The 26,398-nt window shown below is 48.4% G+C and overlaps 1 protein-coding gene and 1 long non-coding RNA gene across 2 annotated transcripts; one reads left to right on the top strand and one right to left on the bottom strand.

Moving 5' to 3' along the window:
* Positions 1 to 3,626: 3,626 nt before the first annotated feature.
* LOC118497087 lies at positions 3,627 to 6,565 on the bottom strand. The gene is made up of 2 exons (XR_004899639.1): positions 6,447 to 6,565; positions 3,627 to 6,115 (listed from the first exon to the last, which is right to left on the bottom strand). It is a non-coding gene; the product is annotated as an uncharacterized LOC118497087 (long non-coding RNA).
* A 7,912-nt stretch (positions 6,566 to 14,477) lies between these two features.
* SIX1 (SIX homeobox 1) lies at positions 14,478 to 18,989 on the top strand. The gene is given in 9 exon segments (XM_036010670.1): positions 14,478 to 14,812; positions 14,815 to 14,893; positions 14,896 to 14,938; positions 14,940 to 15,110; positions 15,112 to 15,145; positions 15,147 to 15,202; positions 15,204 to 15,293; positions 15,295 to 15,333; positions 17,344 to 18,989. Coding segments are annotated over 9 exon segments (828 nt in total). The 5' UTR covers positions 14,478 to 14,791; the 3' UTR covers positions 17,639 to 18,989.
* The last annotated feature ends 7,409 nt before the right edge of the window (positions 18,990 to 26,398 follow it).

Genomic DNA, 26,398 nt, shown 5'->3' with positions numbered 1-26,398 from the left:
GTGGGCAACACACAACATGTCTATCAAAATGGATGTGGAAAAATTATTAAAAACACTAATCCCTGTCCCCAACCTATCAAAATTTTGGAACCCCTGATTTAGATGGACATCGGCATTCGTCAATCTTTCCCCTTTCATTGAGAAATGTCTGGGCTGAATCCCTTTAAAGGTAGCGAGTTCGGCTTTGATCTGTCTTGGCTTAAGTTTTCCCCTCACTGCAGGAGTCAAATAGGCTGGTCAAGTAGTACAAATGGTGCCCCCACTTACTCAACCCCAACAGGAGCCAAAGAACATTCAATGAAAGGAACAATGTGATTGCCACTTTGTAGGCAAACATGAACCCAGTTTAGCTTTCAGGACTGGAGCTGTTGGAAAACACCATCTCCAGGGCAGCTGCTTTGGCTACTGTCCCCAATTAACTCAGCAGAGTCTCAAAAATAGAAGGCAACCTCTGTTCTGTTATATAATAAACAGTTCTTTATTTGAAATGACAATATTTACTTCTCCTATACTGAACTCCAGCAGTGGGCAAACAGTAGAAAAGCCTAAAATGGAAACTTGAGAAAGCAGTTTAGCTAGTAGTTTACTCTAACTTCCTAACTTGACCAACAGGTAATTAGGAGACTCCCCTCCATGTTTCTCTCACATGTTATCTAGTTTGTACAGGATCATGGGTTCCATGTGATTTTTTTTTTTTTACCACCATGCATGTCTTTCTTGTTTTGGTGAGTCCTGAACCATGCAAAACAGATGTGAGATAGTGAGTTCTCCAACACCCAAGTGTTCAAGCAGAGCTGGGGGGTGTCTCATCAAGAGTGTTTTCTGAGGTATTCTACTTATAGTGGCAGGCAGTGGCAGGCTCAACGACTTACTTCTTGGCCTCTTCCAGCAGTAAAGAGTCTGGTGTCTATGTTCCCACGATCTCATTTTCAAATGGTATTTAAAGGAAGAAAAATAATAAGTTATGATTATTAACCTTTTCCATTATTTAATCTCCCTCTTAAAAGCAAGAAGGCGCCCTGGCTGGCATAGCTCAGTGGATTGAGTGCAGGTTCTGAACCAAAGTGTTACCAGTTTGATTCCCAGTCAGGGCACATGCTTGGGTTGCGGACCAGGTCCCCGGTGGGGACCACATGAGAGGCAACCACACATTGATACTTCTCTCCCTCTCTTTCTCCTTCTCTTAAAATAAATAAATAAAATTTTTCTTAAAAAGCAAGAAGGCATGATTCATGTGGTTGTGTTCTTTCTTGAAAAACCTTTTCTATGCCTTTATAAGCAACAAATAGCCACTACTTGTGGTGTAGACAGACACTTTTAACTTCCTTTTAGACTTTATTTTGGATTCCTTGTATTATATTGTGGCAACTCCCCAGAGTACTTCCATTTCTTGAAGATCTTGGGGGAGGGGGGCCCAATTGGGTTACTCTATTCTAAAGGGGCCATGCACATTGACAGATGTTTTAAAAACATTCGATTTTTAAGGTGGCATTCAGGAGAAAACCGGCTCCTTGTTTTCTATCATGCTCCTACGCACTGTTCTTTGGCCAATGAGATTTGCTTAATTTTTGTGACTGATGCTTGGATTTTCTTCTAGGATTTTTCTTTCTTGTCTCATTTTCCTGGTCTGGTGTCACTTTCCTGCTAAGCCATTCAGCAGAAGCAATAACTTGGGAAGGAAGACAAAAGATTTCCTATCTAATTATTACCTGGGAACATTTTAATTCCTACAAAATTCTTCAGAAACCCGAAGAGTCTCCTCCCTAGTAAAAGCCCAATTTAAGCCCTGGTTGGCGTAGCTCATGGATTGAGCATGGGCTGCAAACCAAAGTGTCAAAGGTTCAATTCCCAGTCAGGGCACATGCCTAGGTTGCAGGCCACAGCCCCCAGCAACTGCACATTGATGTTTCTCTCTCTCTCTCTTTTCCTCCCTTCCCTCTCTAAAAATAAATAAATAAAATCTTTTTTTTTAAAGCCTAATCTAAAATTCCTCTTTCACAAATCATACAAAGAAAAGTAAATTCTGGTTAGGTCAATGTTTGGAGTTTAAACTTTATACCCTCTGACAGAACCTTCCTTTTTTTTATGCTGCTACCTCAGGCAAAGCAAATGTTTCTTCTCAAAGAATGGCCTAGGAACAGATCCTATTAAAATTACCCAGGATGCTTGTTAAAATGCAAATTCCAGGGCCCCAATTCAAACCTAGGGAATCAAAACCTCTAGGTATAGGGAGGGCCCAGTAAAGCTGCATTTTTACAAATGCCTCAGGTCATTTGCATGCCCCCTGAAATTTACGAAGCACTGCCCTCAATATTAACCAAGTCCTAATTTTCTGGGATGTCTAGTATTTCTTCTACATAAGCCAAAGAAGGAATTATAAGCATTGATAGTATAGGCCAAATCTTGTCATAGAATATGTATTCTATCATAACCCTGTTTATGAACACTTAGCAGCTTCTCTGTGGGACAGTTAAGCTGTAGTAGTTACCTCATGGTTCTGTAATCTAGATGTCTCCTCCCACATGACATTTGCACCAACTGAGACTATGGTTTATTTCCAGGATGGAAGAACTACCAGGCTTTGTGAACTGAAGTCTCTTCATGTTACATTTTCTTTTTCTTGGTGATTTAAAGACACTTAGGAAATTTTTCTGGTTCTTGAACCTGAAAAAAATCTTGAACCTGAATTATATAGTCTAAATTAAAGAGAATAACATTTTATTCCCCTTAAGGACTAAGGAGAATTCATAAGAACTAAGTCCAAATCACTTTAATCATGGTCTCTTTATGGCAAAGTGCTTTTTAGATAAGTTGTGAAGGATCTAGGATTAATAGCTCTAATCCCCAAACTGCCTCTGACTATAATTCCATGGGCAAATTATACAATCTCTTTACCATATTTTTGTAATAGGGATAATCACTCTGTAATAAGAATAATATCCTTATTACAAAATTCCAAGGAGATGAATAAGATCTGGCTTGTAACTTGTTAAAGGTTGTTGAGTGAGGAATCCTATAAAAAGTGTAAGTTATTAGTACTCCTTTTATAGGCCTTTAATGAGTTATCGACCTGTCAGTGATGAACCTGCCTCTTGAAATATTCCACTTCCTGTTTTTCAGACTTAACTGCAGTGACGTGCTCTGCTCTTAAATTTTCCCAGAGTATTTTGGGGAGCTTTAAAATTTAGTCAAAAACCAGAAGAGGCAGCACTACCTTCCTCCCATTCAAGCACTCCTAGGGCTACAGTGCCTGTATCTTTACCTTGACTTTGTATTGACTAGATTGATTGACTTACTAAACCATTTGGGTCATCAAAGCCTCAAGTACTTTGGGTTAGCTAAAGTATCAAAAAGTCCACTAGCTTATTAGCAGTAAACCTTAATGTGGGAAGGTGATTAGAAATAAATTATTTACTTGATGTCGTTCTGGGTTGTGAAATCATCCTACCATCTATATTTCCAGCTGCTAGTATGCAGACTGTTTTTAAACATTTTTGCTCACCCAGAATTAAGCATTTTTGAGAATCTAACTAGAAACAGAACCAAATCAACACATCTGCATATTACAATCATTAAATCCTTTAGACTTTTTCAATTTGCAGTGGGAGAAGGAATTTTTTAGTATCATTGAGTTTACTGTTTGCATCTGATTATCACAAATAGTTGCCTTATTTTCTAAAGTTTATTTTACAAGGAAAAACTATGTAACTTTTATGTGAGAAGAAAAACCTGAAGAAACAACTAAAATCTGCCCTGATAAACAGATAAAATGGACTGACAGATAGACAGGAAAGTAAGATAGGAATGCATGTTAACTTTGGTGAGGCTGCTCCCCTTGGACTGTAGACCCATATGGGAAAAAAGTTTCTGGAACTGAGCAAATGATAAATCACTACTGAGAAGTCCCTTGTAGAGTTACATGAAAGAAAAATATTTATATCCACCTTGACGGTAGCTAAAAAGGGATCTGGGGATAGTTCAGAAGCTTGTGTTTGGTTGACTTAATTTCTTGAACAAATATGAGATTAAACATTCACAAATGTTCCTAATATTTTGTGAACAAGGAAGTGAGATATTAGCACTCTTTTTTCAGTATTGTATCTACCATCATAGCATCTGTCAATTAGCCTTAACTTTAAGCCTTTTGGAAGAATCGATATATTCTGATTTGAGAGTTTCCTCCACATGGTAAAAATAAAATGTGAAATTTCAGTAACTGGCATGAAAAATTTTAGTAGTACCCAGGAAGTTTCAGAAACTAGAGCTTTTACATAATATGGAAGTTTTAATGTTTTGAAGGTTCAGTAAATTATGTAGTGTAGAAGAGTGAAGTCTAAATTACCCACTCAGAAGGGTAACCTTATAGCCCACATGTCTGGATCCATGTATGCAGATGGACAGATACACTTCATTTCTCCTGGGAAGTTAAGTTCTAAAAAGCTATCACTCAGAACAGACGGTTTTATGATTGCATGAAAAGAAAAGGAAAGATGACAGAGTTGCTATAAAAATGAAAGGCCTTTGGAGCATTAGCAGCTGAAAACATTATAGCTTCAATGAAGATAGGAAACAAAAATCAGCTTAAAACTGCAAATTAAAAAAAAAAAACTTACCCAGAAGGTTTGAAGCATATGGACACCCACCCAGTTTGCAACGAGGGCAATGGGAGCCCCAGACTTTAGCTTATTAAAGATGACCTTTCCCCTCTCTAAAATTTCAAAGCTGACGTTTCAAGTGCTGAGCAGACTGTGTGCCATATGTAACATGACCTCAGCTCCACTCTGCTGGAGCACTGATGGCATCACTAATGAGAGGTGAAAGGTCTTTTTCTTGCAGCTTTTTCAGAAACCCACCAACTCTTGCCTGTGAAGTAAAGCTTCCCCCCCCCCCGCCTTGATTTCAAGAGAACTGCATTTAATACACAGCCTCCAAACACTTTTATTACCGGTCGATTTGCTTATAGCCACAGCCAAATGGCAGGATGTACAATCACATGCAGAAGAAAATATTTATTTTGACTCAGAAGGCAAAGGGATTAAGAGAACATTGTATTAACCTTGCCTTTCATCTATGTTTTAAAGGGAAATTCTCCAGAGGCATCCATTGAAGTTCTTTTTTTTTTTTTTTTAATAAAGACTATCAAAGACTTTTAAGAGACCAGGTGTGTGTTTATCTGAAGGGAGGAGAGAAAGGGAAGAAACTATATTAGGGGAAAAGGCAGCTTTCCTCAAAGCCGCTTTAGAGAATGCAGAAAATATATATGTGCAGGAATCTGTTACAGACATTCTACCAGCTAGCCCCCCCGCCCCCTTTTTCTGCTGCTTGGAAACAAAATAGCTTTTTTTTCTAAGCAGGTTGTTATCATATTCATGGCATGGTCAATTTCCGTTTGCCAAGAAAATATTTAGGCTGATCAAAGAAATTACAAAATCGGGTGAATAGAAACAGACGTTCCCACAAGAGAAGCGTTTCTCAATGTGAAGAGGCAGGCGGACTGAAGCCCACCCAGTTACTCCTAGGAAACAGCTCTCTTGCCAAAGGCGGAACAACAGGGCTACATGAATTCTGATGAAAGGGTTATGGAAGAGTCACAACTCTCCAGGAATTTCACATGGAGACTGGAGCTTGAGACTCTCAGGGGGCGGACATGTAAGGAGATGATCTCTTCTAGTTATCAGGAGGGCCTTTAACAACGTCCATTAATACAGAGGGACCTTTCAAGACAGAAGATGAGTGAGTTTGGGCTCCTTTTGTTTTGCTTTGCCTGTTTTATGATGAGCATGGAAAGCCAAGAACACATTATCCTTTGGGCGTGACAGATGAGTATGGACTTTTGGAATAGAGGGATAGCAGTTTCTCCCGAATTAATATAAATTCAGTTTTTAGATTTGTGAGTTTGGATGGAGAATGTTTGATAGTAATTGTCTGCGTGGCCCTCTGGTCTCCGAGTGTCTGCTCCGGCCAACTGGTGACAGTAAATAATGGGGTCTTCTATCTCTTGGTTGTTCCTGTGCAAAGTACCGCCAAACCAGGTGGGACCACCTGCTTCGGCGCTTGGATGTGAAAGAAAAAAAATCGGCTGGCATCGCAGCTCCCTTCCGCAGGACTCACAAAACTGAAAAAGAGGGCTTCGCTCGGGAAAAGGGGATCCGTTTCCCAACTCTCCTCCCCCTCGCCGCCGGCAAACTGGGGCTCCTCAATCGCCCGGGAAGCGTCGCCAAGCCTACCGCGACTGCGATACCTCCAGTTCTCCGGGGAAGGGATGGTCCTGAAGGAAGGCAACAGCGCGGAGTGCTAAAGGGGCCAAAGAATGTTCCCTTCTTGTGAGTCCCGCCCGGGGCTACGGGGCGCTGGCAGGGCCCGGAAGGGCCGGCCCAGCAGGTCCCGGGCGGTGGGCTGGGAATCTGCTGTGCCTCTCTAGCTCCTCCCCGCCTTAAGCCCCTCACCCTGGAGGCTCAACCGAGCGGCCTTTCTCTTCTTTCTGTTTTGTTTTGTTTCGGTTCCTGTGGGTCAGACTCTTTTGCCAGGAAGACAGCGCCCTCTCTCTCCTCCAGCCGCGTCCGCCGTGGGCCTGCGTCCTCTCCTTGCTCCGCTGACCTCCCAGCCTCGTTCTCGCCCCCGCCTCCCTCCTCCCCAACCCCCAACGAGCCCTGTCCCCTCCTCCCTCACGCCCCTATAACCGCCTCGGCGAACAACCCGAGAAAGCGGCGGGGTCCGAAGCCTGCTCAGGTCCGGACCCCCGGGCTGGGAAGGCCGGAACGCCGGACCTCTGGCCGCATGGCTGGGCAGGGCCGTCCCCCACGCAGCCGCGGCGCCCGAGACTCCCCGAGCGCCTCCCGGGAGGGTTCCTGGTGTGGCCGACTCGGCTCGGCTGGGGCCCCGCAGCCCCCGGCGGCGCAAAGCCTGCTAGGGGCGGGGCCGCGAGCGGGTGGCGCGGCGAGCCCTCCCCAGCTCTGGCGCGCTGCGAGTTGGGCCGGCGCGCGCACCTGGCAGAGCAACTTACCCTGGACTCCAAGATGGGCCTACGAAAGGAGGGCCCGGCTTGCGTGCGGGGTGATAGGTGGGGGTGGCGGATGAACTTCAGGAGAGGAAAAGAAAATTCTTACGGCCTTGTTCCCAGCCCCCAAAGCGCCCCTCGCGGTCCGCGGGCTGCCTTGAAACCTCACCCTGCCGGCTTCCAGGAGGGCTGCGCCAAGTACAGCAGTGGTATTGGAAACGTTGTTGCAAAATCCGTGCCCAGGCTGGTGGGCCAGACGCACGCAGAGGCCTGGGTGAGTGGGCACCTTCCCAGCACCCTCCACCCAGTGTCTGTTTTTCCCCACAGCTCAGAGGACTGGCGATTTAGACTAATGCCGCGCGGCGCAGTCGGGAGCAGAGACAACCAAGCTTCTGTCCGCGAAAATCTGGATCCTTTAGAACCCAAACAATGTACTCGTGTGGGATTAAAAAACGTTTTCCATAGTTTGGATTTGCCCCGACCTAGGTACAGGCCTGAAGTGCTCCCCACCCCTCCCCAACGCAACCCTTCCTGGCGCCCGGGAGCTACGGGAGGGAGTTCGCCTCGAGCTGACCCGGCTGCAGAGCGCAGGCGGATCCCAGAAACGCACTAATTGAGTCACAAACCACCCGCCTCCCCTAACAAAGCGATCCTTCTCGACAGCTCAGCGCCCAATTTGTCCGAAGTACTTTCTTCCTCAATTCAGAAGCATTATCTTTTTTTAAAAGTATCGCGGCGCGCGGCACGCGGCAATTATCCTGGGCTCGGGTTACGCTAAATGGCGTTAGTCTGAGAAATGCAACAATACAAAAGCCGCGAAAGTGCTGATCGCCTCGGTGCCGGGCCTGCACGAGGGGTAGAAGTGAGCGAAAAGATTGAAACCGGGGCGAGGGAGGCCTGGCTCAAGCTCCCGCTATAGGTCCTCTCTTCCAAAGGCACCTGCAGAAAGAAGGGTTGGACCTTTGTCTCTAGGGGTTAAGGATTCTGAGCGATGGACCCTTAGAGATCGGGAAAGGAGTGCTCGTGTCCACACAAGACCCTGCCAGTCTTGTGGCCCCAGCTGTGGGTCCGGAACAGGTTGGGAGCATCAGGCACTGCGGGGTTAGGAAGGAAGAGAGGTCAAGGGTCAGCGAGGGAGATAGGGAAGAATTCAATTCCTATTCGGTGACAACTACACTAAAATTGAGAAGAATGGGTGGTAATGGGAGGAAAGAAAAAAAAAAAAAGGGAGGAAAGAGGAGCCGGCTCTGAGGAATGGGAAGAGGCGTTCACTCCAGTGCAACGGGTAGGCCTGGCCTAGGAGCCCGGGAGGCGCCGCAGGCTAGGAACTCGGAAGAACTGGAGAGGCCGAGACTAAGAGGCGTCTCTGCACCAGGGAAAAAAAAAGCTCTAAAAATCTTCATTTCGGTCTGCCAGGGTGAGTTTGGGCCTGGAATATGGGGGGAGGAGGTAGTAAAGAGAGAGTAGTGAAAGGCGTTCGGGTGCGTGCGTCGGGGTGGCAGACGCCGTGTTCACCCCAGCCACCCAGCCCGCAGTAGTAGCCACGCTGTGCGCGTGTCTCTTTCTCCTTCTGCTCGAACTAGCCCCCACATCTTGAAGTAATCAGCAGCAGAGAAGGGACTCGTCCCCCTGGCATCTCAGGTTAAAGAAGGAGGTCCAGGAAAATGTGGTAGAGCCATTACAAGAAACCCGAGCCGCAGTCATCAGGGACTCCAATTGCCATCGCATTAGGATTGATTAGAGACCAGCAGTACCGTAATGACCCGGAAAGAGGGGCAGACGGGGATTATTAATATCAGAATGTGGCAGGGTGGGGACGTGAGTGGAGGCAGGGAAGAGCAAAGTGGGGAGGGAGACGTTTTAAATTACTAGGATTTATATGTAAGTGCAGGCTTACCTGAGGAAACCGGATAGTCAGTGAATCACGCAAACAATAAATCTAATTGCATCTAAAATTTCACGAAGCCTGATTTTTTTTTGAGGGGGCGGGCAGTAAAAACCGTGGTGAAGACTAGGCTAACATCTTAGTTTTTCTAAACACGCAGTTATATAAACTTATTGCAAGAATCCACATGAAGAGATGGAGAGGGTTGCTGGATGTCCACTTTCCTTACCAATAGGCCTCTGAAAAAAGATTTTGGGAGTGCATTTTTGGGTCACTCTGGGTCTTCCCTCCAGGGCTATGGGACAATGGAATGGATGATTTTTTTTCAGATTCTGCAAGAGTAATAAACCAAATTTTAATCAAAGTAGTGGTACCTGGGTAGTTGTTTTTGTTTTGTTTGAGAAACCAATGATCGGGATCCCTAGCAGAAGTAGAGAAGAGTGGTTTGTCTCCTTCCTCCGACTCTGAGCCAAAACAAATCAGCCCCTGATGGTCTGGGCTGAAATGCAGCTCACTGGATAATTAACTCCATCTTTCCAGTCCGCCCTAACTGTTTATTTAGTGTCACCCTGCATTACTGTCACTGGCACTTTCCTCAGAACAGGAGGAGCTGCAGGCTTTCACCTCCCAAAAGGAAATTCTTCTTAGCTTAGACAGATGCAGTATTCAGGATGTACATTAATTGAGAAAAAAGCTGATTGGAAACTCAATGGAAGATAAGGACTCCCCGGGAGTATCTTTTTGTAAAATCGCCCTAAGGTGACACGAATAAAGAGAAGGGGAATAAGAGTGTCTTAAATTCTTACAAATGGGTTCTTATAACACTTTCTTTCACTTTCCAGAAAGGTGTTTGGCATCTGGTGTTGAGTGGCATCTTCTGGCTCAAACCTGGCAGTTGGTGAGTCCCTGGGCCTGAGCTTCCTCAGAGCTCAGCTGCAGTCGGTCCTTCTCCCCTCGGATGGCCAACCCATTTTCTTCTGCTCTACGTAACGGTGCCCCCACCTTTTGACAATCCCACCACTCAGCGTCAGGGGGTCCCATTGACTGAGCCCAGCCCCTGCTGAGACTTCAGAGTCACCTTGGTTCATGACATCAGTACAATGGCTATGCAACATCACAGTGCGTGGTCAGGGCAGAAAGAAACAGGTTCAGGCGCCCATAGCCTTCGGAAGGGAGGAGAATGAAGAGAGAGAAATAGAGATCAAAGAGGAGTGTGCGGGGTGGGGGTGTACCAGGGAGAGAGAGATGGAGGGAAGGGGAGAAACAAGAAGAATGAGGCCGAAAGAGAGGGAGAGGTGGTGACGTGGAGATGAGAGAGACTGAAGGAGAATAAAAGAATGAGAAACAGAGGTTCTCACACAACATGAACAGAGCTTCCTCTTTCAGACGGGGAGGAGAGAACGCGACAGAATGAGACACACAGAGAGACGGGACCAGGCGTGAGCGCACACGCAGAGGGAGAGGGCAGCTCCTCCGCATACACCCCCGGCTCCGCAATCTGAGTTCCCTCTCCGCGGCGTCTCTGTCTTTCCCTCTCTCTCCCTTCCTCCACCCCCGGACAATGTGGAGACTGTATTTTCGGGACCCGCGCGGGGCGGCAGGGTTTTTAACAGCTAGCGGGCTCGCAGCTATGTTTGTCCAGGTGTGGGCTGGGGACAGCCGTCCTGGCGTCCTGGGCTGTCGTTGAGTTTTTGCACCAAGGAAGCGGGAGGCTCTGTTCGCGCGCTTCCCGCTTCCAGGAGAAAACTCCCTCCCTCCCTCCATACATACATAAATATATTAAGGGAACAGACAAATCTTCATTGTTCAGAAATAAGCTGAGGAGGCCGACAGACTCCCCTCTCGGCCGGCCTAGCGCGGCTGGAAGAGAGGGAGGTGGAGAGGTGGGGGCCGCACGGATCCGGTGTCGCATTGCAGATTCCCACTAAAGATAACGAAACGTGATCTATTTTTCAGAACAGCAAGTGGATGGGAAAGAACCTTGACAACACAAAACTCATTTACTAATGGACTGGTTTTGAGTTTCTCTTCTCCGGGTCCGCAGATCGCCCTGCCTGAGCTCTCGGCCTATTCAGACCTCGCGGGGAGCAGAGTCCCCCAGGAGGCAGGTGGGAGGCTGCTCCCGCGGCGCCGCGCAGGTCGTCGGAGCCCGGGATGCCCAGGGTCGAGGACACCGGGAGTTTCCGAACAAGCAGAGGAAAAAGATGAATGTTGTCACTTTAACCAGGATTTGGGGGGTCTCCGCACTGCCCCTGAGCGATGATGCTAATTCGTTGAAGAAACATCTCCCGACGTCCTTCCCTTCCAAATTACCAGTAGTTAAAGCAGGATCCCCGCTGTTCTTGATGGTGAAGGAATTCCAAGAAAGCGGGCCTGGAACCCCAAAGCATCGCGCTGCAAGCCAGAAGGGAAAGACGTGGGTTCTAGCCAGTGGTTTTTGAACCAAGGCCTCATGTCAACTCAGCCAGAAACTCCAGCAGCAACTAGCGCCTCCGCTTTGGCTTTCCCATAAGACCAGTTGTGCGCACCCCGGCCATTACCTGCATAGAGGAGGCACATAAGAGCTAAACCCGGCGTCGGGCACCCTTTGCCAGCGCGTTGCCCTCGGGAGCCAAGATGCGGCGAGGGCGGCAGCTAGAGTTGCACGTTCCCTTTAAATCTCCGACGCATCTCTGTTTTTCGTGTGATTTGCATTGACAGCAAGGGTTTTAAGTTACTAGAACAACTCAAACCTTTCTGTGTGCGATTTAAAATGGATCATTTGGTTTATGTGGTTTGTAAATTCATGTCATTTTACCTCTTTTAGTGGTTTTCAGTGAAAGGTTCCATTTTGGGAAACCTTATATCCGAGCCAATAATTAACACTTATAACAATTGGTTCCCCTAACCAAGGGATCGAAATAGCAGGTAGTCTCGTTAGTACAAAGCGAATAGCACTTTTCCTTTCTAGTTACGCGGTCTATTGGGTTAAACGCAACGAGAAGGGCTGGCGGGGACTCGGCAGGGCCTCTGAGATTGAGTACCGCTCCTCAGCAACCCTGGTGCTTGCTGCAACCACAGCATCCACAGGGTCAGCTTCCCAGGTATCACCACGCTCTAGGACGTCCTGGCGTCTTTTGAAGACAAATGAAAAGTAGTGGGCAGGGAGGTCTGGAGTAACCCGGGAAAAGGTGGTTATATTGGTGTCTAATTGCCATCTTTCTGCCCGCCGTCATCCCTTGTAAATTTATAACTGCCCTTATTTGTCCAAGTTATGCCTCATTTCCTGATATAAAATTGTTAATTATAAAACACACCCCATACTCAACTGTTTGTCTTTTAAGAGACCTTGCACCACACACTGTAATTCTGCGCACTTGCTCTAGACTTTAGGGTATTAACTGAGTTTTAGAGCCAAGTTTAAACCTCCGTTCCGGTCCTCACACAGCTGCCATGTCAATGAGGACTGTTCCAAGCAGAGACATTCCTTCTGGCAGGACACTGCAGCTTCTTAAGACTTCATCCGAAACATCATGAGTACTAAAATAAGAACGCAAGGGAAAATTACCAGACACATGGGCTTGGGCTCAGCCATGCCAGGCTTCCAGCTTAGAAAGTAAGTCACTGCGCACACCATGTGGTAGGGGTTCTTTTGAAATAATGTGCAACCATTAAATGCACTTAAAAACAATTCTAAATGTAATGAAATATCAGCATCTGTTTCCAAGGTCTAATTGCATGGGATACTGCAGGGTTTCAAGGATGCAAAAAGCATTGTGTGGGAGTTCAGCAGAGAAGCAGCTTCCCTCTGCTTGGTATCTCTGGAGAGGTGGCCAGGAGGTGGAAACCCTTCATGAGTTTAAAATGTACATTACAGGGTATACTGGACTGGGTGCATTGTTTTAAAACCATATAAATAATACAGGGGGAAACCCGCACGGTGTTGTTCCTTTTCCCACTCGTGTCTCAATATGCAAAGGGTTTTGTGGAGCTGGGCTTTGGCTGGTGGAATCAAAACATTTCAAGAAGACAAAAAGTTTAAAGAGTCTACAGTCTGTTCTTTGCATTCACTAAGAGGGTGCATTTAAATCAAAAGTACTTTTGAAGTGTACTTACAATTCTGTTTTTGAACTTATCTAATCAGAGATAAGTATAGTCATAAAGTCACCCCCCCACCCCCCCCCCCCCCCCCCCCCCCCCCCCACCCCCCCCCCCCCCCCCCCCCCCCCCCCCACCCACCCCCCCCCTCACTCTCCTTCCACCATTTGGCTCCCCTTATCTCCACGCATTGTTCTTATCTTCTGCCTGCCTCAGCTACTGACAATAGATTATCTTTGTTTAGAGATGCTAATTGTTTTCAAAATCTTTTCAGTAATTGCTTTGGAACAAGGTGTGTAAATGAGGCTTACGATAATTACAGCTTCACTTGTCTGTGCAATTTTACTAAGCATTCTCCACACATACACAAAACAACAGATGATGGGACTAAATTGCAGGACATCTCTCATTCTCTGGCAGTAAAATAGGCCAGCATTACAATCAACGCGCGCGCGCGCGCACACACACACACACACACACACACCTCTTTATTTAATCTTCTTGGAGCCGCTGTCGTCCTCGCTTTGAGGGAAGTGTCCCTCTTGGAGCAGGGCAAGGATTAGGTTACAACCGGACGGCTATTGGAGCCGCACCAGTTTTATTTAATTTACACCCCATCCAGCGCCTTTTGTATGAGGTTCCCAAAGCATTTTTGCCAATAGCAAGTAAAGCTTCTGGGCATTCCGCGGTAGTGGAGGTGGCCTCGGAAATCGCAACCACGCTGATGGGAAACTGAGCCCAGAGCCTGCAGACTTAAACCATAATCAAGATGCTAAATCACAAATGAATCCTCGGAATCTTTCTCTGCTTCGCAATCATGCTCTAAACGGCACTGCGCGTGGTGGCAAATAGTCGCGGGCTTCTGACAATGAGAGAAGCGCTATCCAGCTGGGAGCACACGTGCCCTTTGGAGGGCGGTGGGGGCGTGGGGGTGGGAGTAGGGAGGCAGAGGAGAGGAAATTAGGTTTGGCTCCTGGAGCCAGTCCGGAGAGAAGCTACTCTACCAGCGACTGCAGCCCTGAGCTCTAGTCTGCTCTTGTATTATTTATCTCGTCCCATAAGCTATTTATCAATTCATTATTTATTCATTCCAACATTAAGGTAATTAAATATGAGCTCACCGGGAAAGGGCACGTCTGCAAAAGACAGGGGTACGGAGGGAGGGGGGAAATTAGAAGGTCCTGAAGTCATTGATCGCTCAGAGATGTGCGCGGCTGCCTTAGGTGACACTGGATGAGGGGGCTCACATTGCAGGGTCCTGACGTGATCACGCCACCCCACCCCCCTCTCGCTCCCGGGCAGCGTGGCTCCATCCTCACCCCTCCCCCAAACCCCCGCCCTCCACCTGCTTCCCACCTCTCTTGGTCCTTCTCTTCTCACCACTCCCAATCCCCACCCACAGCTTCACCCTCCCTCGCGGGCGGTGCGGCCTCCCGCCCTGCCGGGCGGTGCCAGGCTGGCCAGCCCGGATGGCGCCGCCCGCAGCCAATCAGAGCGCTGACGACGCTGCGCGCTTTAAGGCAGCAGCCGGAGAACCAGAAAACCAAGTTCCCCGGCAACGAGCAGCATCACCGGGTGGAACCCTGGAGCTAGCGAGGCCCGAAAGGCTGCTGAGTGAGCCGGCCTCTCCCGAGTCCGCGCGCCGCCCCACTCCTAGTTCTGCTTTTGGTGCCGCCCATACCCAAAACGCGAGTTGTGTTTTCTGCTAGGGGAAGGCTTAAGAAGGGGGTTAAGAGCAGCCGCGCCCCCCTTGCGGCCGCCGCCCCCTGCATTTTCGGCTCTTCTCCCTACGCTTGTGCCTGGGCATTGCGCCCGGCAGGGCCCAGCAGTCGATGCTGCCGTCGTTCGGCTTACGCAGGAGGAACAAGTAGCGTGCGTGTGCGAGGTTCTGCAGCAAGGTGGGAACCTGGAGCGCCTGGGCAGGTTCTTGTGGTCGTGCCTGCCTGCGACCACCTGCACAAGAACGAGAGCGTGCTGAAGCCAGGCCGTGGTCGCCTTCCACCGCGGCAACTTCCGCGAGCTCTACAAGATTTTGGAGAGCCACCAGTTCTCGCCACATAACCACCCCAAGCTACAGCAACTATTTGAAGGCGCACTACGTGGGGCCGAGAAGCTGCGCGGCCGACCCCTGGGTGCTGTGGGCAATATCGGGTCGCCGAAAATTCCCCCTGCCGCGCACGATCTGGGGACGGCGAGGAGACCAGCTACTGCTTCAGGAGAAGTCGCGGGGGCGTGCTGCGGGAGTGTCGCGCACAACCCTTACCCCTCGCCGCGTGAGAAGCGGGAGCGCCGAGGCCACTGGCTCACCACCACCCAGGTCAGCAATTGGTTTAAGACGGAGGCCAAAGAGACCGTGCTGCTGCGCCAAGGAAAGGTACGCGGCGTACTTCCCGCTGCTGGGCGACCCCGGGAGCCTTCCATTCCCCTCCGCCCCTTCCCGCCCCCTCAGCACTCGCCACCGCATCCTCTTCACCTCGGGAGCCGGTCGCGGGGCGGCTCCCGGGCCGCCGAAGCAATGCAGCGAAAGTTCATGAACTCTGAGTCGCTGTAGGGATGGGGGACTCGTTTGATTTGAGCGCCGCGCGTGGGCTTTTGGGTGTGAGTGTCGAGAAAATACTGGTGCTAAGTTTGTTTTTAATGCTTCCCTGGCTGTTTGGGGAGAGGTGGGAAGTAGAAAGGGAGCTTCTAGATGAATTAGAAGGGAGTGTTGATTGGTAATGCGAGGACAAGGGGTTTCCGTGGAGGCTGAGGGTCGCGAACCTCTCTCCTCTTGCTCCCGGGAGGGGTGGCGCTGGCCTGAGACTTCTGCTGTGCCCCCACTGCCTCTCCGAGCTTAACTTGCGCTCTCGTGCTAGTCTTTCGGGCGAGAGGTCACCGTTTCATTCCGCACTAGCCTTACAAAGGGAGGAGTCATTTAAAAATCCACAAAAAGGGAGATTTGGGGGGAGGTGGCGCTGCATTTACTTCCCTAAGCCCAAAGCTCAGAAAGGATCGCTCCTCTCTGGGCTCCCTCGCGCGTGGCCGGGCGCCGCGGCCGGTCCGTCTGGATGACCGCCGCCCCGGACGAGGAAGACGTCTCCAGTCTCTGGCTTCTCTCGCCTGGGAGCTCAGAAGGCAATAATTTTAACACTTGTCTCTGCCTCCACCCTCCTCGTGCCACCCCCCACCCCCACCCCCACCCCCGGCCACCTGGCCCTGCTCCATCCGCTCGCCATAGAAGTTTCCGACTGAGATTCGGAAGAGCGTGCGAGTGGCCGCAGAAGCGACCTCAAGGAGAGCGCTCCGGGAAGCCGACGAGTTTCGGGGAAACTTGAGCTCCAGGCAGGCAGGGTTTCCTTTGTTTGCTTCCGAACCTGGGGGCGGAAGATGTCGCCTCCACTTTCCACTCTGGGCAGACAAGCAGGGGACTTGGATACATTCAGCTGAAACGGGCTTTCCGGGAGGAGAGAGAGATTAGTAGGGAAGGGGAGAGAAAGGGGGAGACGCGCGAGCACTCAGAAGTCGGAAGCGCCCAAGGCTTCCAAATTCTGAGGTTGACCAGCACCCAGTGCCGGGACTGATCCCTCCATCCCCGGCACCTCGCAACCGCTCGTCGGCTGTGCAGGGTCGTGAAGTTTCCCTGGTAGGGAAGGGTGTGCTTGTGTGGATGTCTGTGGGGAGTTTGAGAGGGGGGCATGAGGAACTAAGGACTGAGGGAGTAACACAGGGACAGGGACACTGGTTCCAGTTAGACTTTAGCTACAAAACTGCAGCCCTGCAAGCCAGGCCCGAGGGCCCCACTACCTGATGAAACTGGAGAGACTGGCTGCGCTCCCTGTGTTTACTCAGGTCACTGGGCCGCTCTGGACACCACTTCCCATGACCTGTCCTGTGCCTCAGAAACCGCAACCTCCGGGCAAGGGCAGGGAAACTCGACGTTTAATTGTTTCCTCAGATGGGAACACGACAATTGACTTGATTCACCCCAAACGTGTGCATTGGGGACTGCTTGTCCCTGATCATTTTCTTCATCACCAACAACCATTTGTTGGAAGATTTTCAAAGCTACTTCTAAACGTGTTGTTATTTGATAGGTATTTAAAATAACTCCTTGAACGAAATTTAAAAAATAATTGTGTGTTTCGTATAAGCCCTGCCACTCTGGCTTTCTAGAATCTGGAACAGGAAGGGACTGGCTCCCTAAGAGCTCTGTATGGGGCTCCCCATTTCTCCACTCTTCTCAGGACCCTTGGAGATGGGTAGGAGAGCAGAGCTCCTCCATTTGGGTCTTTGACTGATTGCACCACCGCCCTTTCTCCTTCCAGCTCCCCTCCCTCCATCTCACACTTTTTTTTTAACCTACTTTTTTTTTTTTAACCATATGGTGTTGTCCTCTATTTCTTAGGGAGAACACCGAAAACAATAACTCCTCCTCCAACAAGCAGAATCAACTCTCTCCTCTGGAAGGGGGCAAGCCGCTCATGTCCAGCTCAGAAGAAGAATTCTCACCTCCCCAAAGTCCAGACCAGAACTCGGTCCTTCTGCTGCAGGGCAATATGGGCCACGCCAGGAGCTCAAACTATTCTCTCCCGGGCTTAACCGCCTCCCAGCCCAGCCACGGCCTGCAAGCCCACCAGCATCAACTCCAGGACTCCTTGCTGGGCCCTCTCACCTCCAGTCTGGTGGACTTGGGGTCCTAAGTGGGGAGGGGCTGGGGCCTCCAAGCAGGGACTAGGGACACTTGTAAATAGAAATCAGGAACATTTTTGCAGCTTGTTTCTGGGGTTCTTTGTGCATAAAGGAACAGTGGACTTTCACAGATATCTTTTTAAAACTCAAAACCAACAGCGATCTCAAACTTAGTCTTCTCTCAACTCTCCACTTTTGCATTTCCCCTCCCAGTGCAGAAAATCAGGAAAGAAAATAAAAACAAAAACACCCAAACAAACAAAAGCACCTAGTCACCCAGTCTTGGTTCTGGGCAATCCATGTGCCTGCTTCAGCAGTCTTTCTTCTTCTTCTGCATCTCCTTTTTTTTTTTTTCCAATGAATGGGAATTACAAATCAAATGGATTTTAATTATTTCATTTTAATTTATTTATGAAAAAGTCTTTTGGGAAGAGGAAAAGGAAATGAGAAGGAGAGAGAGAGAGAAGTCAAAATAGTGAAAATAAGAGCCTCCAGCCTGGGAGGAAATGGTTGCATTTTTAAGGTGAGAAGGAAAAATATGATCTTATAACACTTTTTGATGGAGAAAGTTAAGTTTACATTTTTCATATTTAGTGTTAAACAATTTTATGTAGCTTAAAATGAAATAACAGTATTAGGGGAAAAAACAAGTGCCTAAATGTCTTAATGCTCTCTATGTGAGGCAGTTAGAGATAGAAGTGACCATTAGTATAATGTATTTTTGTCAAATTTGGTGGGGTTTTTGGTTGTTTTTTTTGTTTGTTTTCTTGGGGTTTTTTTAATGGCAAACTTCAAAAATGTACCAATGTGAAAAAAACACTTATCCTGAATGCCAGTTCTTCTCATGCCCTTGAAGCTTTCATATCTGTAGCCTACTCCTGTTAAGGGTTTCTTCTGTTCCTAGTTTCGAGCTTGCAAAAACTATGTAACAAATCTGGCAACCTGGTATTTGTTACTAAAACAGCATGTGTTTTCAGGTTTCTTTTCTATTGTACCTAAACCTGTCTAAATTAAAACTTAGTAGAACATCAGGAGTACGATTCTGTTTCTGAAAGGTGAGTTGTGTATTGCTGTCATTGGGCCCTGTTTTTTTAACAGGTAGTTTTGTTGCTTTTCTACTTAATGGTGGTTATGAATTGCAGGGTAGTTGGAAAGCCATCACCTGAACCAAGAGTGGTGACTGAGTTAATTATATGACAGAAAAAGAGTGAAGTTAGCTTTGGGTTATTAATCTATTTTCTTATTATTTAGGTATGCAGTTTTGTTTACCACTGGCTTTTCCCCACAACATCCATCTGTTAACTCAGCCCTTTTGTATTAACAAGTTTATGACCAGACTGTAAAAGTAAAATAATGTATCTGCTTGGGGAAAAAAAGAGGGGAACTCGAACAAGGATAGGAACTTTGTGAATTAACCTGCACAAATAGAAAGCAGACCAGCAGTACAGGAGCTCTTTGCAGTGCTGCTGGATAGGGTTCAGAAAAATCACAGTAATCACGTAGGCTCCATATTATTTTTGCCTGGGGCAAAAATGATGTATCTTTGTATTTAGCTTTTAAAATTAGTGAAACAAATGGCATTATTTATTAAAATTCTACTCAGGACAACAGGATTGGCTTGCTTGTGCTTTGTAAAATATTGCTCCCCAGAGGGTATCTATTTATTTTCTGACATGACAGTTTCATAATTTTGATTTTCCCTCATCTGTAAGTGTCACAGTTAATATAATCAGTTTTTTTTTCTTATCCTTTCTATCTTTCCTGTGTGGATATAGGAAACTGAGGTGGGGTGGGGATTGAGGCCTTATTATGACTTTTTTAAAATGTCAAATGGATTTGACGGAGTTCAAGGGAGAAAGGGTCACTGTACTTAACTGTAGTCACTTTTACTTCTAAAGTCATTTTTCCCTCGGTGATGGACAGATGTGCACACAGCCGCTCAGAGACGATCACTTGGATTGGGAGCTCAGGGTCCCAATCTCCCTTGTTAGTGTTTTGGATCATTAAGTTGGTGTTTATTTAAGTCACTAGGGTGTTTATTCTCCACGTCTTGGGCCACGGAGAAATGCCACCCTCTGCAGGAGGGGCTCTCACAGGGGATCTCCGCACATTCTTCACATTCACTCCCCAAAACAAACACCCTGCACAAAGATAGCTTTCAATGACCCTGACAGGCTTCAAAGGACACCGCGGAAATCTCCCTGGAAAATAAGGAAGGGCCAATTACTTTAATTTCTTACATGCCCTCTCTTCCTCCTCTGGTGACTGCCCCCCACTCTTCCAGCTCTGCTTAGTATAATTTTAGGCTCGTGGAACTTGGGTCTCCCAGGGCGCCAGAGCCCACTTCCTGCTCCCTTGGTTGGTGAATCTTGGAAATGTTTGCAGATCTGGCGAGGAGCAGAGCAGCCTGGTCCTGTAAAAACCCCTGTGATTACTGCTTGTAAACTCGTTAAAAGGACAATTTTCTGTCACAGTCATAAACTCTTTGTAAAATCCCTGGCACTCGATCCAGAGCGCGCATATTCCAGATGTGTTTAATAAGAAATTGCACAATACGCCTCCCCGTGCCACCCTCCGCTCAGTCTGGCTGAATCAGGGAGAAGCGGGAGGAGGCGAGTAAGCTGGATATTGCTTTGCGTTTTCTTGGCAATCATTTTAGAGCGATCATTGGGGGGGAACTAACTAACTAACTAACTAAATATATATATGTAAATCTTTCCCCTGGAGAAAAATCTCTGAGAACCAGCTGTTAAGGGACCTTCAATTTACATTCTCGGCGTCGCAGTTCAACGGAATCGAAGTCATTTTTCCTTTCTGTACAGATTTTATAACGATAGCCAAAAAGAGATGAACAATAGCTTATAAATAAAGTGTTTTTAGGACAAAACCTTACAGCATTTTCCCAAGTAAAATGAAAAAATAATGCCAGGGTAATTTTTTTTTAATGTTTTAAATCTGGACCCTGAATTGTTCGGGTACGGCTTGCCTGTTCGCCTTGACCTCTCGGCTGAGAATGAAGCTTCCTAAATACTCGAAAGCCAAGGGGCTTGGCCAGAGGTTCCCCAGTTTTTGGCTTAGGAGATAGGGACTCAATGGCCCCCAAAGTCCCCAGAAGCTGCGGGCAGGGAGATAGGCGCCCCTGGGGCCGGGCATCGGGGTCTTGAACTTACTCTCCAGGCAAGGACATCTTGGTCATAACCCCGAGCTGAAGTGGAAGCTTCCAAGAAGAGGCAATGGCATTGGCACTTACAGGCGAACTCTGAGGTTGTTGAGCTGTGACCCTTGTTACGCCGCTCTCCCCCGGACACTGGTGGCTGTCCGGCACCCGGCCCTGAACCCTCACGAAGCCGCGGTTCTTCTTCGCCGCCGCGGCAGTGCGGCAGCCTCGCCTCTAGCTGAAGGGGCTTCCCTTCCCCCGCCTCCCCCGCCTGGAGGTCTTTGGTAAAGTGAAGACAGGACTCGAGGTTGGGGATCCAGAGACTTCCCTCCCCTTCCGCCAGTCTCCGGCTGCGGAAAACTGGGGCAGCTTCTCCCGCCACTCGTGCGCTCAGGAGGTCGCGTGTGGCACTCTGTCTTTCCGGGGAGTGGGGAGCATTTGCTGCCTGCCCCACGCATCACAGCACGACTCCAGGCGCGGGGCCTGGTGGCCCAGCCAGCTGAGCACTCCAGAGCAGAAGCTGGGAGGCTGGCCTCGAGCAGCCCGGCAGCGGAGGAGGGCGCAGCCTGAACTTCGAAGGACAAGGCAGGTGCGGTCGTCTTGGGTACCTCGGAGTCACAGCCCAGGCGCACGTCCGGTTTCCCTTTCGCAGTCTTGGAGCTGAGGTCCGGGCAAGGCTCTCGAGCGGCGCTGGACGCAGGACAGCGGGGTCCGCGCAGGCCCCGCAGCGGTGGGGCGAAGTCTTCCTGGACGCGGCGGCACTCGGTCCCGCAGCCCACAGGTGTGGGCGCTCTGCAGGTCTCACGCCCGCGCGCTTTGCGCCCAGGGCAGTGGGCTCTGGCCTTGTGAGCCTGGTCGAGAGGCAACGTAGGCCCCGCCGCCTGCTGCCCTTCGTGATTCAGATAAGGTCAGTCTCCTCTGCCTCCTGCAGCCTCGGCCTTGGCTCTCACACCTGGAATCTTCACCCGCGCCCTTCCGCGGAGGGGTGCCAACCGGAGAGGGCGCCCCTGCCCGTGCTTGACGCTGGAACGTCGAAGGCTGAGGAGAGCTGCCCTCGTTCCCAGAGTCTCGGGCAGGACTAGGGGGCAGTTCTGCTTCCTTGGTGGGGCATGTTCGGGCGTTTCCTCCCAGGCCAGGGGCCCTGGGAAGAGCATCCACCCCTTCCCCGCGCACGGCCCGGGGCCTCAGCAGGAAGACACTGGCTGACGGCGGCAGAGCACTGGGGACCCGGCTGCCGGGGGCGTACACTCTGCCCTTCTTTGGGTGGGTAGGTGGAATTGACAGAGACAAGTGGGACAGGGTTAAGGTGAGGAAAAGCGCTGGTGGCCCACGTTTCTCCTTTTTCTGAACTTCCCCCAAGAGTAGAAGCCAAAAAATCCTCCCAGGCTACCTCCTTTAACTTCCCGAAGCCAATGGAACCTGTGTCTGTGCCCACTTCGCACTTGATGGAGTAACTGGCACTGAGGATACCCGAGGGTTCAGTCCCTTAACCTGCAGGTTTGCCCTGCGACCTCAGAGGGGGACTTTTGAGCCCCCTCGAGGTCTAGTGACCCATCCCCCAGTCTGACGGAATCCAATAGCTCCACCTGGAAGATTCTCTAAGAGATAGGTGAGCCAGCCAGGAATGAAAAGAGTCAAAATCGTAGGCTTATCGTCTACCCAAAAAAGCGCCGCCCTGGTGAGACCGCGTTTTCTCTAGTGTTTTTAAACCTAGTGTACACACACAACTTCGTTCCAGCTAATGAAATTGGAAACCTGTTCTCCCACTGAGGATGACAATCAGTGTTTTAGACGCTGTGGTAACTTTCAGACAGCGAGGAACAACACTGCAGTAGCATTTAAAAACAAAGAGAAAGAGACTCCTTGAGGCGCCTGGATGCAGGTCTCTTCCCCAATCTGCGTTTCAGCTTCTTTCCTTTTAACTTGTTAATGAACAGCTGAGACCCCAGTTCTCAGCAGGTAGAGCTCACCCACCTTAAGGTTCGCTGCTCTCGATTGCTTTGCTGGTGGGAATCTTTGTCTGCCCTCTCTCCTTTTCAGAGAGTGCTTACTAATTGTTTTCTTTTGCCATAACGTTAAAATATTCTGAAAACCACATTTTCCCCTGTGATCAAATAGGAAAATGCGGAAAGAGAACAAGCAAAAGCAAAAAAAAAAAAAAAAAAACCCAAAAACCAAAAACCCAAACAATCTGATCTTTGACAGAGAAAAGGTTAACTTCAGATGTAACACACATTTAAGTGTACCTGAAATGGCTACCCAATCGTAATTAAAATACTATTAGGTGATATTGGCTGCTCTCCCTTCTTCACTGCCATTAGTGGTAGTCATTAAAATGACAAACTGATTAATAGAAAGATAGATTCTGGCCCTTTACTTACTATAATAAGGAGGCATTGGAAATGTGTACCAGCTTCCTCCACCTGGTCCCCAGTCCTTCCTACCCTCCTTAACTTAGAAGGTCAATCTTTTATAGGACTGACATAGGCAGAGCCAAAAAAAACACTGATGGATTTACACAAACACATTTATAATAATTTGCTATACGATTTATTTTAATTTAGGAGTTTAAATTGATTATGGCTTTTCAAAATGCCATGGCTTTTTTTTAGCTATAATAGATATATTTTAATAGATATAATGGTGGTGGTTCAGGATCTGAGCTGACATCCATGTGGGATTGTAAAGAAAAGGACAGTCCTAGACTACATATTTTGCTGACACAGGCCATTAAATGTTTTTAGCATTCTTAAGGAACATTAAGATTCTTTTTAATGTTCTTTTAAATCTCATAGTGCGAATCAGCATCTCTGATACAAAATCTGCATATTCTAGCCAGAAAGTCTGTTAAAATTGACTTCCTAGGGTTCTTTACATTAAGAGGTTTTTTTCCCCCAAATTCAACTACTATCTTCCCCCCTTAAACGCATAGCTTTATCTGCTGTGCAACACTTCAGTTCTAGTTTGAGTTGCTAGCTATCCAAATGATCGAAATACCAGGAAAAGGAAATGGGACTGTGAAAAAAAGAACAAACTAAACCAAACCCCACATAGCTGTGACATCTTTAGGTGGCTCTTACATAGATATTATATTTAAATGGTAAGCATTAGTATGCAATAATGTTACCCTTAACTTTGCAGGAGCTTTTGTTTTGTTTTTTGGTCAGGACTGGTGTGGTTGGTGGAGGGAAGCAGAAACTTACAGTACTTTACAGAACAGTCACATTTTGAGTGTGGGGTGGCATAGTCAGCAGTACCCTGCAAAAGGCACTTTTTACCTCTAAGTCAAGGAAACAGATACAAAAGAAGCATTATCTCTGCATTTATTTAGAATGCTGTAAACATGAAAGAAAGTAGGCAACAAGCTTTTTAAAAATGAAGCTAGATAGAAGGTCAATGTGCCTTAGTATCTATGAAGTAAAAAGAACATTTAAACAATTGGATCCTTGTCTGTCTTCAGATATGTGTGGTGAATATTTTCTATGTGTTGCTGATGCTATATAAACATAACATGCTTCCTCCTAAAGTTAAGTTCTTGATTTTAATTGAAGAATAATATTGCTCAGGGCTCTACCTCTGGGTACAAATAGCTAAAATAGAAAATCAGCTCTAGGAATCTGGAACCAATGGCCGTTTTCAAACATAAACAGACAAAACCTTCATAAAGAAGTCCAGGAGGATTATTTTTACATACAGCATCTCTTGATTTCTTACACCAATAATCCTTTATGGAAAAAATAAATGGAAGAATATGACAATGCAGACCCCTTGCCACACTTCTGTTTTTAAAAAGTCAGCCTGATTCAAGGCCCCCAAGCTTTCCAGCATTAACATATCTTAGAAGTAAATCTGTATGCATTTCCTGTTTCCCCTCTAATTTTATGATTTTCTAGGGAGGAACAGAGGTATAGGAAAAAGAAAGTAAAACAAATATAAAATAAAGGTAAACTTTAAAATTTGCATTATAATATTTAATGAGAAGTTAAACAGTATTCACACAACAAAGAACACCAGTCTGTGAACCTTTCTGCTTGTGTTCGGCTGAGGCAAGAAGTGATTGTAGAAAATTACTTCTGAAATAAGTTAGAAATGAAATGAGTGGGGGAAATTTTGAAACTGTTTGGGTTTTCTAATATAGAGCTCAACATGCATGCTCAACAAATTCGATTTAGGGAAGAGTCTGGAGGAGGAGAAACACCAATTTACAGAAGTTACTTAGAAACTCGTGTAGGGTAGAGATTTTCCTTGTTTAGGTTCAGCCCACCTGCACTGACACCCAGGAAGGAAGAGGTGGGAGTCTGAGTTCAGAGACCACACCTGGGGCTCCTTTCAGAAGTCAGAACCAGGGACTGGAAGATGCCCTATTCCCTCCTGGTTCCCCCAAGTCCCGGGTCCCACTACGGGGGGGAACCCCACAAGCTGAGGGAACTGCAAAGCGGAGCGGGATGTGAAGACGTTCTCTCCAACGCTCACGCGGATCGTTTGGTGTGACTGTGTGCTCTGGATTTTCTGAAAATGTGTTTTTAGTTCCCCTGGGGGGCAAGAAAGAGTTAATTTGTTTTCTGACAGGTTTCACACTGTGGGCAGGTCTGCCAAAAGGAGAGGAAACAGAGAACAGCCCTATGATTAATTCTACCTGTTTTTCCCATGAGCGATCACCTGCTCCAGGGGTCATGAATAGCAGGTAGCTCTCCCTCTCCAGGGCTCTGAGAGCTTCGTTTGTTTGGTGACAGCTGAGTGACAAGGCCTGAAACCCGAGCCCATCGCCCGGCCTGATGGGGGATAAAAACCCTGGATGTTCCCTCAAACATTTCAGGAAATGAAAGTTGTAACGCGATCCCTCCTGCGCCCACATCTTCCCTAGCAAACACAAAAGCTCAAAGGAGCCTTCTCGGATTGAATTCGGCCTGGAGCTGATGGAGGGAAAGCGGAGCCCCGGCGCAGAGTTGGGGGGAGGAGAAGGGAGAGGGCTGGAGTCGGCTGGCAGGCTTTCTGAGCCGGGGAAGGAGGAGAGAGGACAACGGGGAGATTACTGGGCGCGAGAGGCCCAGGCGCCCCTTGGGGCCAGCTTCCACGCCGCGTCCCAAGCTCCCTGCGCCGCTGGAGAGCGTGGCCGCGGCCACCGCCACTATTTCATCTATCTTCAGGGTCAACCCAGAGTAGGAAGGAAAATCCGCTGCTTCAGGCCCAACTCGGACCCCTGTGGGGTAGCACAGCTTTGGCACAAAGGCTTAGAGGCCCCCTGTGGGCCGCAGCGCGGGGTATGCCCAACTTTGCCCACGCTGGCCTGAGATGGGGGTGTGCTCCGGGACCTCGCGCCAGCTCTAGGTCGAGCGTGTCCCTTCCGCCCCTGCCCAGGCAGGCGCAGGGTGAGCTGCAGGGATTTGGAGGCCCAGCGGCTGCAACTCGGGCCTCACTCAGCGCCCTCGCGCTCGGTCGCCCCCATCAGTCAGCAGCATCCATCTGCCTCGGGCCTCGCCTGAGCTGGCAGTGGAAGCTCCCCGCTGGCTGCTGGGAGACGACATAGGGGTGGGCTTAATGCGAGAAAGGGGAGCTGAGAAGTTCACGCTCCCACCCTCACAAGGCCCACCATCCTCGGGTAGTATTCTCCTGT

The sequence above is a fragment of the Phyllostomus discolor genome, chromosome 1, assembly GCF_004126475.2.
Source record: "Phyllostomus discolor isolate MPI-MPIP mPhyDis1 chromosome 1, mPhyDis1.pri.v3, whole genome shotgun sequence".
Lineage (NCBI taxonomy): Eukaryota > Metazoa > Chordata > Mammalia > Chiroptera > Phyllostomidae > Phyllostomus > Phyllostomus discolor.
The sequence above is the reverse complement of the archived record's forward strand: the minus strand, read 5'-3'. Positions and strand labels throughout refer to the sequence as shown.